Source organism: Morone saxatilis, unplaced genomic scaffold, assembly GCF_004916995.1.
Source record: "Morone saxatilis isolate NCDOM2014 unplaced genomic scaffold, NCSU_SB_2.0 Contig6, whole genome shotgun sequence".
Classification (NCBI taxonomy): domain Eukaryota; kingdom Metazoa; phylum Chordata; class Actinopteri; family Moronidae; genus Morone; species Morone saxatilis.
In genome coordinates this window covers 10,635,606-10,649,012 of record NW_023340206.1, presented here as the reverse complement: position 1 = coordinate 10,649,012, position 13,407 = coordinate 10,635,606, and the positions used below count along the sequence as shown (strand labels likewise).

Genomic DNA, 13,407 nt, shown 5'->3' with positions numbered 1-13,407 from the left:
GGTGTGACTGTGGGCCTCCACAATCCCCTCCTCCTTCTAATATAATGTTAACTATACTAAACTTAATGAAATAAAAAAAATATATATCATTTTCTTTTGTTTGTCAGGAAAATTACAGGAGTTGAATTAATTATCACTTACAAATTTCTCTCCTGGCTCCATCCTCTGCAGGCCCTAATCTGATGCAAACGCTGCAACTTTGCATTTTGCTGTAATGTTGTCGGACATCATTGTAAAGATTTGGGATGAAGTGATTTAATGAGGTTGTAAAACACTCTAAAATGTTATCCTGAGACAACACTGTCCTCTAGTGGCTGTTGTATGTTTTACACACACACACAAAAACACGCACACACACACACACACACAGCGAGATGTCCCTGAAGTGGCCCTCCTGTCAGAAAATGGATTATGACAGTCTAATTTATTATTATCTCCATCCCTCTGACCCAATATTTCAAAGCTTTAACCTGATGTCCTAATGACAGGCAGGCACGATCACACTCAATCTACTCAATCCTTCAAACATACACACCAGCAGCTATAGGCAGGCCTCTCCTCTCCACTTTTGTCAAAATTGATTTATCAATTATAATAAAAGCAGATCGGGAGTATTGGAGTATTAATCACAATGGGATCTGTTAAAATCACCTGCTTCTTCAATTAAATATTCCAGTTATCCTCGCTGGTGGAAGTAATCGGAAAAGATCCACATCTGTGATTTTGGTTATTATCACTGTACAGTTTGAGTGACCACCTGTCAATCACACTGCGTGACCACTGAGTCTCCGATTGTCTATTAAAATTTGAGTTGTGTGGGTGAACTTCCGCTGTTGATTGCCAGATCTTTGTATTTACGCATTAAATCCTTTAAAAACTGGTTGCAGATGGAAAAAAAACATTTATAGTGAAAATATCCATCTCTGAACTCTGCACATGCATCATTCTGCACAGCAAAGCTCAAACTTCCAACTGTAGGAACACGTCCTCTATTCTCTATCATGTTTGATTAAGTAGAAGTGCTTAAGTGTTAGCAGCAAGATATACGTCACATAGGGCTCCTGCCAAACGTGTTAATTATTTGACTGAATTTGTGTTACTTTTGTATTACTGTTTAAGCAGCATTGGAGCTGATTGAGATGGAGCTAATTTGACCAACTTTATATGCACTGACAGATAGTTTAAGCTCTTGCAATGTCTCATTTAAAGCTGTAAAAATATATAATACTTAATTCATATATTAGGGTAAAATGTACAATGTTTTACACCGATTTTGCCTGATTAAACCTCAGGTTAGGAGTTACTTAATATTTTATTGGTAAATTAAGTTATGTCAGATCAAAGTTTCAACCTGAGTAAAAGTTTTTTTCTGCTCAATGAGACTCCACTATCCTCAATACAACTTTTCCTACATCTGACTTGTCTTCCTGTCTTCTTGCAAGAGACGCTGGCTGAAGTTAAATTCTTAGTCTTTCTGGATGTTGACCAAGTGGCAATCATGCTGCCTGAAGATGCAGCTCCTCTGACGTCTCCAATAAAACAACTGGAAAACCTTCTCACCACAACAATTAACAGCCCCAAGAGGCAAAACAATACTGACGTAGGGATGGGAATCTGAGAGCTGATAGTTCACTTCAAACTAATGCGTCTATGCTGCTGGAAACTCGTAACAAGAAGGAGACATGGAGAGGAAGAAACAGTCCAAAGCACGCTTTTATTTCATGAAGAAAGCTGACCACAGTGCTAGATGTAAAGTCAATGTAAAGTCAGGGTGGAAGGACCTACAAATGCTGAAAAATATAACACAACACAGGCCTAAATTCCAGGAATGCCATGTATTTGAGACTACGTTCGAGTGCCACTGCTTTCCATATCCTATGTTGTAATAACATCCGCAGATTTTCTCTTTGACCAAGAAAACCTAAATGAAAATGAATGTTGTACAAATATTCTGTCATTCTATCCATTTTAGATGATGACAGACAGGCTGCTGCTACAGTTAGCTCTCAGGATAGTTTCTACTCTGTGTACAGACTCATAATAAAAAACAGTTGTATTTTATTGTCTCCTATGCCTGGAATACGATCACAGTTTTCAACACAAAAACAACTTGAGTAAACTGGCTTCTTATATTTAAGCTGGAATCACACATCAGACGCTGGAAGCTCGTGAATTTTCTCCCTTATATCCAGCTGTATCCGCTGAACGCTGCGGCCAACCAGGATGAAGAGCAGGCCAGCCAGCAGGCAGAAGAAGACGGCGACTGGAGCCAGGAGGAATGAAGGACCGTGCTGGATGCTGAGGTGAAAAGAGGGGCAACCAGAGACTCTCTGATGGTGGGCAAACTGCTCCAGAGTGTCCAGGACGTGGACCCACATCACATACATCACCACCACTGCCAGCAGGCACAGACCTCACACAGAGAAAAGGCAGTGAATGTTATTGCTGTAAGGTTTAAGATTCAGTTTAAAGTTCCATTTATTGCAATGAATAATTATTGTGCATCTTTAATCTAAATTATTTTCTTTTCTTTACTTTTTTCTTTTACTAGCTACTGAATGATATGAGACATTACAATATGTATATGTTGCAGCAGATCTGTTAGTGAAATGCCTTAAATAGTTCAACCAGCCAAAAAAAAGTTTGCTTTTTACATCTCATAGTTCATTTTAAATTCCTTGCTGCCTTCTATGAACAGACTGTATCATAAACGATGGGTACTCATTTACATTGATATGCTGCATTTTCTTTTCTTTAAGTAAAAGCTGTTTCTGTGGCATGTTATAAGCTCAAAATTGCAGTCCATGCACCTTTACACAACCTTTTGTCCACCAATGACAAAAAGTAAAAAGTAACTAGATCTTAGTGGCGACAATTACGGTTTGTGGTGTTTCATACCACAGGCATTTAATTTGACAGTATATTCATATTTTTTGGTAAATATTTCATTCAATATCATTTGAACCCTCTATTGTGTCCTTTAATTCAACTTTTCCACTTGTTTTGTCTGGATTTGTTGTCATTGTATTACTGCTGCACAAATGTAATATTTTCTTCGCTGTTCATTTTCCTGCTAAAAATTGAAAATCAATAATGTATGAATGATATAACCATGACAATCAAGATGCTTTTGGTTTGTGTTACAGAAAATCTTAAACGCAACCTAGCTCTTAAAAATGGTCAAAATAACTTCACATTTCAAGTTTGTTATCATCCTAGCATTAAGCTGTAAATGAAAGATTGTATCTGGAAAAAAGCCTTTTCATATTACGTCAAAATGATTGTTGAATTATTGCAACACTCACACCTGGACCTTGAATTAATCTGTCGGGGCTTATTTTGCCATCTCCCTTCATCGAGAATAATTTGAGGCACATGTTGGCTCATAGATAATCTTTTCTGTGTGGATATGAAGCAAGACGTTTGATTTATGGTCAGAGACAGCGATCACATTCTAATGGTTTGGCAGCCACGACACAGCAGATGCTGAGGATCTGCTGAGACTGAACATATTGATTATGGCTGATGGGTTAGCAATGTTTTGCGGTGGGCTTTTAAAGTTTCCAAAAGATTACTGTCAGCTTTGTTGTCTTTGTTGAACACTTTTTTTTTTTTTTTTTTGTTCCGTAGTTCAACTGGAATCTCACCTTTCCCCACTACAATTGAGTGAAGGAAAGTTGGGGGGGGGGGGGGGGGAGGTTCAGCCAAGAGCTTCAACAAGGGCACTAAAGGCAACCGCCTTTGCGCACACACTGATATATGTATAGATGATATGATGATGTCTCCTCACACACACACACATCCACCAAACATGCATTCAGTCAAACTGAGGCTTTTTATGAGCTTTGTCCAGCTGTCTGCAATGTTAGCTAACGAGCAGCCACCAGCAGTCAATCCCAATCAAAATGAGTGACTTCTTTTTACGTTAAAGAGTAAGTCCTGTTTTTATTGCTGTTTAAGCTGATTTAGATCTAATAATATATTTATTAGAGGTATTTCTTAAATAAAATGTATTGCTTCTTCTTCTTTTTTTCCCATCATATAGTTTTGAAACTTCCCTTCGGTTTCCTGGATTTTCTTCCCACTTTTCTCCCTTTTTACAAACACAATTATATAACAAAAAAGATTTAAAAAATAACAACCATTTTACCCATTATGAGGTTAAGTTATGTCTTATAACGTATACTATTACATTTACATTTAAACATAACCCAATACTTAATTCCTGAGAAAATCCCAACACCACCGTATCTTAAATTAAGTCTGAATAGCTTCCAGATTTATCAAACATTTTATTTTTTAGTTTATCTCTAAGAAAGTATGTATAAATATATATAACTGTCTTACTCCTAAAATAAGTAGGTAGGTTATACATGAAATAAAAATACCTTTTTGTTCTAAAGGAATATTTATAAATGTAGATTTTTGACACTGACCTACAGCAAACCATTGTTCAATCCAACATAAATGTATCCTAAATTCTTGTGAAGACAATCCAAATATGCACAAGACTGAAATCTGCATCCTGCAGCCATAAAATAAAAAAAGGAGGCTTGATTTAGTTCACGCAGCTGCAACAAGCTAATACAAAAAGGATACAGTAAGTGTAAAACTGGATGTTTAGAGGTTAAAGGAGCAACTTTGGAGCAAATTAACAGTTCGACTATTATGTGCAAAATGTGGTTTTATCACACTGAATAAACACATATTTTAGGTTGAGAAAGTATGATGAGAATCTGTAGCCTTTAAAACTTTTGGCTAGAGTCTGCTGCAGAGACCCCTAAGGCGAGTGTGTCACAGTTGGACTCTTCATCTCCATTATTACTACATACTGTGTTTATGAGAAATTCATGAACACAGCACTTGAACTGACAGTGTCTCTGCCTGCTCATAAACCCTGAGATCTGATTGGCATCAATAAGCATCTCATAAAGAGCCAATGGGGCACGTATAGTTGAAGTTTATATTTTTTTTACTGACTGAAAATTCCTCTTCCCCATTGAATAATGATACTAAATGGCTTTAACACATTTCATACTTTCAGTTTGCATCCACTGTTGCATTTTAAAGTAATATACTAGGTGCTTCCTACTCTAAAACTATTGGTTTGCTTTTTGAAATAGAAGTGAATGAATACGCTCAATAGCTGATCTTTCCTGTACACAAAACTTAATAGAGGGGGTGATTGATGGGGTCTGCTCTGAGATAAACACCTGAGTGTGCTCATTAAGCTCAGATGTAATCAATCACACCTAATGAGTGGAACAGCAGACTGTTAAGTCAAATTAATATCAGTCCAAGAGAAAAAACTACAAAATGTGTTTGCTTCGATCTTTCCATTCGTATTTTGATGTTTTGCTGGGATCTGGATTTCATTTTAAAAAATGTAGCACTAGAATATGTGAGTTTGTTTTTAGCTGATTGGTCCTTACCTCCACACAGCTGAAGGGCCCCACCCACTTTATATAGTTTGTGATTGGCCAGTGGGCTAGCACAAATCACAACAAATCCACCAATGACGACGGATGTCAAGCCTGTGATGAGGAAGATGCTCCAGAAGGTCCTAAAAACTGAGAGAAAATGAGGCCTCGTGTGAGATCCTAATGCCACGTTGTGTTCAAATAAATTGTTCATATAAGTAAACAATACCAACCAATGGCAGAGTGGTGTTCATACGGTTCTGTGTGGAAACCGCTGGGCTCCACCCATGATCGCATTGGCTCATTAACAGGAAACGGGAAGAGGAAGGCGGGCTGGCAGACTTTGGATGGCGGCTCATTTGCTGAAGGGAAGGAGGCAGTAATGATGCTGCTGGAAGCGTAATTACGTCGCATAAGTCTGCAAAGTGAAGGTTCTTACAGATCCAAAGGTCCCATATTGAGTATTCATTTGAAGCGTCCATGACAGAGCACCGCCAAAACAGACCCTCATGGAAGATCCTCACATCTTCTAGAGCCTGATGAACCGGGAAAACCACATTTCTGACAGGATCTGTACATTTCTATGAATATGTGGGTGGTACAGTCTGGAGGTACTAAAGAGTATACAATGTAATGACAACATTGAACTTCTGTTTTGGTAGTAGCATTTGAATAAAAACCAGACTCAACAGCTGTGTGATCATCCACAGCGGCAGACTGCACAGAGAATGTGTGGCCATCAGCTTTCTGTAAATAGAGTTTGACTGACGGTGTAAAGTGAAGACAGTGAAAGCAGCCAGCAGGAAATACCTTACTGACCATGTGTGCATTCATGAAATAAGACTGGGATAGGAAGTGTGACGTGCAAACAAATATGAAATGATGAAATATGACTTTTCATTATACCGGCCCTTATACTGTATTACTTATCTATTAGCGTATTGAATTTCACCATATTTTACTTACATTTTATTTTCCTGATAGGTTTTATTTGTTATTTGTAGATTTCTTTGACTTCCCTCCTTGTTTGAAAGTAGCTGCACACACAAACTCTTGCCTAAGTGTTCAGTTTAAATACCTTCCCGCTGCTCTTCCCTTCTCTCGAGAAGAAGCTTCCTCCATAGCGTTTCTCTGGCCGCCGGCTGCAGGACTCTGCGGCTAACAGCCAGTACTCCGTCCCACAGGAGAGCAGCGTGAACAGAAAGCCTACTGCTCCGAAGAACAAAGCCAAGAAGAGGAGCACCTTCAGCCTCTCAGCAGGAGACATGTCTCAGTCTACCCAGACTCCTCTGTTCTTTATAGCTGCAAATCTGCACTTTCCCTTTTCTTTAGCCATTTGTCAGAACTTGTTTGTCCATTACTCTTATGTTGCAACAAATGAGTGACAAGCTTCTGGACAGTACTTCCTCGCTTCAATGAAAATAAACTCTTACATCATGTGTTGGTCAGCTTCAAGGGATACAGTTACAGGGGGTTTTCACTCATATAAAAATAGCTGTGATGTTTTGAGAATATAAGACAGAGGCAATGGTGTCCCCAAACAAAACATAATCATGACATTCTTAACTTGGAAAACAGAAATCACAACTGTAGAAATATCTCCTTGGCATTTATTTGAATGCCAGCATTGAAATCCAGGTTTGGTACAGTACAAGGCTATCCAGTATAACTGAGATCTAGGCAACAGTGATGGTCCAACAACAGTCATTCAAACTGCATGTTCATATATTAATACGACTTTTTTGTTTGTTTTCCAAGACAGGTTGTTCAAGAGATGATTAATACAAATTTAAAAAAAAAAAAAAGTAAAAAGGAAAGATGCTGCAGGAGAGAGATCAGTGAAACCTGGGGAAACATTATTTGAACAGATTAATAATATTTGAGGATTTTTCTTATTTTAATAATCTGACTTCAAATAAATATTTCCTCCAGGTACTGAGGGACATTAAAAGAAAAAGAAAACAGACACAAAAGAGATAACGAAAGAGAATCAGGAATGGTCAGTATATCTGATGATTGTTTTTTTTATATATATAATAATGTCTCGTATGTTTGCACCTTTTTGAAGACTTTATGCTCAAAGAGGTGTTTTATTTTAATGACGTTTGTGGAAAATGATTTAGCTAAGCGTGTCCTGCTTCCCGAAACAACCCTTGTTTATAACATATCGAAAGAACCCAACCCATATACACAGAGAGGTGCATTTATACAGGACTCATGTTGATTAATTACATATTACAACCCTGTGAGGATATTATAAGTACATATACGAGGCACGCAGAAATGAAAGATTTATCACCTAATATTAACCTACTTGCAGTAAACATTTTATTTGAGGATCCTTTGGGCTGAGTCACCTCTTTCCTCTAATGTGTGAGGACGTTGCCGCTCTTTTGGCAGTTTGTTTGGTCCACTGTCGCTCTTTCCGAATGAACAGGTCTGTCGGAGCATCCGTGCAAAGGCTCATGGGACTTCCACAGCATCTGAGGTCTTGCGGCGTTTCCTCCGTTTTTTTTGTCGTTTTTGTTTTTTTCTCGGGCCTCCGCTGAATGCGTTCCTTCCGACGCCTAAGACATGACGCCGAATACGGGGTTGTGGCGGCAGATGCTCGGCCCGATCTCCTCGTAGTCTTTCTTGGTGTGGCACACTTGGTAAAACTCAGGCTGCGGAAACAGAAACAGAAATGATCCTTTTACATTTCATAGATACAAACAATACGTGAGTGTCTTTAGTACACAAAAAAAAACACAAAAGTTTGGCAAAACGTCAGCTGTTTCATTCTGATCAGTTTGGTTAAAGTGAAAACTCTCTATCAAAAGGAACCTTCAGAATCACTATTTTCAATTATTTGTTGCAAGAGGGATGATTATGTGTTGTTATAGAAGCTGAAAAACTCAGTTTAAGTACTCACAGTAGATGCCAGCATTGATCCTCCAAACCAGACAGCGTACCTCTGCATGTGATGAGTGACGACTTGCACATCAATGGGCTTTGGCTACAAAAGAAGAGGATAACTTAGTCAATATTAAAACAGAAAAATAAAACCACTTCCTGTTAAACTATTAGAAGATAAAAAGGGAAAACTTTTGTCGTATTTAAGGCGTTCTTTAATTTGTGAAGAGACTGAATGTGCAGATTTTCATTTTACAAACTCTATTGACTAAAATCTTTCACTCAAATATTACAATTCTTCATCCTCTTTCATATTTCCTCACCTTCAACTTGCCGCCGCTCAGCTCTTCGCTCATTTTCAGCCGTGCGTCCACGGTCCTCTTGAGGTCCCTCTGCAGGCGTCTGCCAAAGTCCCTGAACATGGTGGAGCCTCCGGAGAGCACGATGTTCTGTGGCACAAGGAGGCAGACGCTGACGAAAACAGACCAACACTTAAAAGTTACTGTAGCAGCTCTAGCGGCGTGTGTTTCTGTACCTTGTACAGCGGACGTCTGACATCAATGGGGCAGTTCTGGATGACTTCGTCCACCACCTCTGAGATCGGCTGGGTAAAGTCTGGGTTGGCAAACTGGACGAGAACAAGAAGAGAATAGGTACAATGCACTAACTTTCCCCATTTGCTATCATGACAAATACATCTTCCATTTACAAAAATCCAAAACCTTTTACTCCACATCATCCATTAGCAGCAGCAGTGTGAACACAATACATCTGTTTGTTGTACCTCAGGATGGAAGAAGATCTCAGGCCCCAGGAAGCGCTCGTAGCCGACATCGATGGTGAACTCCTTCTTGGAGATGGCGTTGATGCCCGTGTACTGTTTGATCCACTTGGAGCCGTCTGTGTCGTACTTGTTAAACTCCTTAACAAGGTCAGGGCAGACGTAGCTAAACCGCTCCTAAAAAAAATAAAAAAAACAGTACAGTATTAGCACTGGTATTTGAAACACTGCTGACAACAGTGTAAATGTAAAAAATAAATAAAAATACTATAACCAACTTTAATATATAACTTCTGGTTCAATATGTTTGTTGGAGGTGAACATCTTTCTACTTAAAGTGGTTGATGTGCTCCTGCAGCTGTACTGACCTCTAGTGGCCAAGCTGAGAAATGCATGACAGGGACAGCACAGCACTAAAACAACTAGTATCATCTTTTGAGGGTATCGCTTCCTGTTATCGGGCCCTCTTTTTGCAGGTTTCAATACAGGAACAGAGCATGACTGAAAATACACGGAATGGGAGTGTTTGATACTAAGAAGATAGATTTGGGGTGGAGTATCACTTTAAGAGTTTGAAAACAAACACTCAAGGCAAAATAAGACGCTCCTCCTGTCTTGTCACTTTAGTGGAAGCCATCAAATACTAGCAGGGTTGGTAAATATTAGCATTTGGGATCCGCTTTAAATGCTAATATTTCAAAGGGCTGTTAAAAGCAGAAAAGAACACCGACCTTGACAGCTTTAGCCGTCTCCAGGGACTGCTCCGGAGGTATCCCCACCTCTCGTTCCCTCAGCAGCTGTTGGGTGAAGTACGTGATGTCCCGGCCAGCGATGGGGATGTGCTTAATGCAGCTTCCGATGACGTAGCCCTCAGCCTGGAATACGAATGCCGGTTTAGGGTTGAGAACGAGAAGGGAGCGAAAAGGTAACCCTCCCAAAAAAAGCGACACTTACCACTGGGATGACGTGTGTGACTCCGTCTCCGCTGTCGATCACAGTCCCCGTCAGCGTCCGTTCTCCCACCTGTCTGGATGTCCAGGAGGCAGCCAGCGCCAGGACAGCCTGATGCAGAAAATACAATTTTATTTTTTAAAAACGTGTACCAATAATACGGTCCTAAACAGCAACAGTTGGATAATCAAGGATTCAAAGTCTTAAAATGGCTACAGCCTAAAACTCGTACTCTGTTACTTTGAAGCTGTATAATTTAACAATGTGGAAACAACTATGCAGTATTTGTGCTCTAGATTTTAGAAATACTCAATGACGATACCGTGTAGGACTCAAATAAAAGGAAGTTGCATTTCCTCATTGAACCTCTCACTCAAATAGTCAAATCTAATTCTATTTATAGCCCTGGTTTCGAATGGGTTTCATGAAGTTGTGAGTGCTGTGGAATTGTAGTTTTAGCCATTTTGTTCAGGCAGCCAAAGTGATTTGTTGACATTTCCAGCACCCAAAAAAGGCTGTTCTACTGGCCAACATGTCTTGTAGACTTGGAAAGGTTTTGTTACTTTGGAAACTCACCTGAACGGCGATGTAGAGACCCGGGACGTTGAACGACTCGAACATGATCTCTGCTGTATACTCTCTGTTTTCTGGTGTGTTGAGGGGAGGCTCTGTCTGAAGAGCGAGAGAGACACAGAAAACTGATGTGAACAGAGCGACAACCTTAAGCCTCCACTCTACATTTTACTTTCTATCTCCGCGTGATCTCTTCTGATTTCCAGGCGAGGCAGACTTCATCTTGAACGAGCCTATCGTCTAGATTTGATATCACTGATGAAAGGTTGGCGTTGATATGCTGTATTACCTTTTTTTCATACATAAATATCATCGATAAAATTGAAAAAGTCATACTGAAGGCCTTCAACTTGAAGCCAAACCTTTATGGGACACCTCTGGGCACATGTAATAGAGTTTAATACATGTTACAATCTCCACTGATACAGCAGGATCTGGCTTACATGAGACAGTTTATCAAAGACCGCCTGGTCCTCGTCTGTCTCGATGCCACTCGATGTGCATTTCAGGTTGTGACTCTTAGTAATCTGCACACATCTGGGCCTTACCAAAAGAAAGTAATGGTCTTCAGGTTCTGCCCGCAGATACTTGAAGATGATCTGCTCCATAAATCTCTCCATCAGGTCCCAGTCCTCCACTATCCCGTGACGGATGGGCCACTGGAATTAAAGAGTAGAAACAAATGTCAGTCTCTTCTTAAATCACACAAAAGAAGATCCCGACTGACTCAGCTCAACTCCGTCTACCTTTGTCGCATACGATGGCTTGTCGATGGCTTCATCCCCGATGAAGAAGTCCAGATCATCAACACCCTTCATCATCCTGCGCTGGGCCTGGTCTCCGACCTTGGCCGACTCCTTGATTGCGATACCTGTAGGCGATCAGAAGAATTGTATAATGTTAAAGAGTTAGGCTGGAATTGTTGTTGTGCTATAGTTGTCTTATTGTCTCATGAAAAACAGCGAAGCATTTGTTCATCTACCAATACTTTCTGACTTCCCTTCCCTGTCTGTGACATTGGTTCCTCTTTAAGATGTCAATCCTTTTTTAAGCCCAGTAATTTCCTTTAACAGCTAAGCACTGCTGTTTTTAGGCTCTCTCAAACAGGAATAAATAACGCACGTGGGGACTATTTTCAGCTGTGGATTAATACGCAGTATATTGTGTCCAAGTGTCTTTATTTACAGTGATTCCCACAATACACAACAAAAAATGTTTTATCCATCCAGAAGAGCCAGTCAGAAACCAGTCATATCTTTTTAAGAAGAAATATCTTCTTTTTTTAAATTAAATATCATGGTAAGTTGTCGAGCTGGTTTCTATCTGCCCCAATGATCTCACCGGACTGCGTGTTAAAGGAAGTAGACCTGAAACTGCCTGGGGGAAATCACAAAGGATGTTTCCTCATTTAATACAGCTCACAATGTCAAAATGTTAAAGAAAACAACAGCACCGTATCACATAGTTACACATATTATATGTTTGGGGTGTTTTCCCATTTACTTACATGAAGGTATGATGAACTGTGGTTCTGTATTTCCTGCATAACCAAGCTTTGTGTACCTAAAAAAGGACCAAAACGAGGATAAATGTTTAGTTACAGTGGTTTTATTTTTGTTAAACTGCTTGCTGGAAACTACAGACAACTAATAGTCACACATATTAATCAACCACCAGCCAAAATAACCCTGATAAAAAGCCTTCTGCTATGGAGATTGTCCAGGAAGTAGCTCCAGTCGCTCGCAGCAACTAACTCCAACAATAAAGCAGCAGTGGGAGATTAAAAAGCACACAAAAACACATCTCTACTCATCACAGCGACGACCCAGAACAACAAGCAAGCGGAGGAGCTGCAGCTGAGTAACGTTAGCAGCTCTCCGGCTCAGCTCTCCGACGGGGCGTTAGCTGCAAGTTTTGACAGCCGTGCAATGAAAAGGCAGGCTAACGCTACCTAGCCCCCCGGTTCTCGGTACTCACCCTGTGCCACAGTCGACAACACAAGCCGGCAGCCGACCAGCCATGCTCGCTCTCCTTTGGTCTACCTGCAGGTGAAATAGAGCAGACGGCCCGGTGTGAAGGGATTTGTTTGCGGTGGTTGGTTTAAGGCAGCAGCTCTCAATGAAAAGCAGTCACGGCCGATTTTGGGAACGCTTCCGGGTTCGCTCGATTATCTTCTAGTGCAGAGTCAGCACCTTCATCGCGACGATGCTGCCCCCTCCAGTGGACGGAGACTGCTACTGCAGTTATGTTTAGTAGTGTTTTTTTAGAGTTAGAAACTATGGAAGCTTATTGTATTCACTTAAAAAAAATTATTTAAGTAATTTGTTTTTTTTTTAATATTTTTTTCTGTTTTTTCAACTATTTTTTCCCCCTGTTTTTCTGAGTGATTTATTTCTGTTTTTCGGAGTAATTTTTTTTTCCTGTTTTTCTGAATAATTCTTTTCCTGTTTTTCTGAGTAATTCTTTTCCTGTTTAGGGAGTAATTTGTTTCTGTTTTTTTGAGTATTTTTTTCAGTTTTTCGGAGTATTTTTTTTTCCAGTTTTTCTGAATAATTGTTTTCCTGTTTTACGGAGTAATTTTTTTCTGTTTTTCTGAGTAATTTTTTCTGTTTTTCTGAGTAATTTTTTCTGTTTTTCTGGGTCATTTTTTTCTGTTTTGCGGAGTAATTCTTTTTGTTTTTCTGAGTAATTTTTTTCCTGAATCATCGAGATACTTCGATCTCCCGCGAAAACCTCCAACCTGCCCGCACATTCATGTCCCATCTATCTACCTCAGGTGTCTGCGTAGAG

At 39.8% G+C, this 13,407-nt stretch overlaps 2 protein-coding genes across 2 annotated transcripts; both read right to left on the bottom strand.

The window, feature by feature from the left end:
• Positions 1 to 1,695: 1,695 nt before the first annotated feature.
• Positions 1,696 to 6,845, bottom strand: LOC118339779 (transmembrane protein 182-like). The gene is made up of 5 exons (XM_035677507.1): positions 6,499 to 6,845; positions 5,860 to 5,956; positions 5,654 to 5,782; positions 5,433 to 5,570; positions 1,696 to 2,413 (listed from the first exon to the last, which is right to left on the bottom strand). Exons 1-5 carry the CDS (start codon positions 6,685 to 6,687, stop codon positions 2,145 to 2,147), a joined length of 822 nt encoding a protein of 273 aa, XP_035533400.1. The 5' UTR covers positions 6,688 to 6,845; the 3' UTR covers positions 1,696 to 2,144.
• A 168-nt stretch (positions 6,846 to 7,013) lies between these two features.
• LOC118339778 (actin-related protein 3) lies at positions 7,014 to 12,790 on the bottom strand. The gene is made up of 12 exons (XM_035677505.1): positions 12,595 to 12,790; positions 12,125 to 12,180; positions 11,364 to 11,488; positions 11,166 to 11,276; positions 10,621 to 10,716; positions 10,048 to 10,155; positions 9,825 to 9,968; positions 9,097 to 9,270; positions 8,848 to 8,940; positions 8,636 to 8,761; positions 8,332 to 8,415; positions 7,014 to 8,083 (listed from the first exon to the last, which is right to left on the bottom strand). Exons 1-12 carry the CDS (start codon positions 12,636 to 12,638, stop codon positions 7,988 to 7,990), a joined length of 1,257 nt encoding a protein of 418 aa, XP_035533398.1. The 5' UTR covers positions 12,639 to 12,790; the 3' UTR covers positions 7,014 to 7,987.
• Positions 12,791 to 13,407: the final 617 nt, after the last annotated feature.

Coding starts and splice junctions, on each gene's coding strand:
- LOC118339779 (XM_035677507.1), bottom strand. CDS start 6,687: ATGTCTCCTGCTGAGAGGCTGAAGGTGCTCCTCTTCTTGGCTTTGTTC. Junction 5,957..6,498: donor AAGGGAAGAGCAGCGGGAAG/GTATTTAAACTG, acceptor CCGGTTCATCAG/GCTCTAGAAGATGTGAGGAT. Junction 5,571..5,653: donor TGAACACCACTCTGCCATTG/GTTGGTATTGTT, acceptor ATTTTCTCTCAG/TTTTTAGGACCTTCTGGAGC.
- LOC118339778 (XM_035677505.1), bottom strand. CDS start 12,638: ATGGCTGGTCGGCTGCCGGCTTGTGTTGTCGACTGTGGCACAGG. Junction 11,489..12,124: donor ACAGTTCATCATACCTTCAT/GTAAGTAAATGG, acceptor GATCGCCTACAG/GTATCGCAATCAAGGAGTCG. Junction 8,762..8,847: donor TCAGACGTCCGCTGTACAAG/GTACAGAAACAC, acceptor CTTGTGCCACAG/AACATCGTGCTCTCCGGAGG.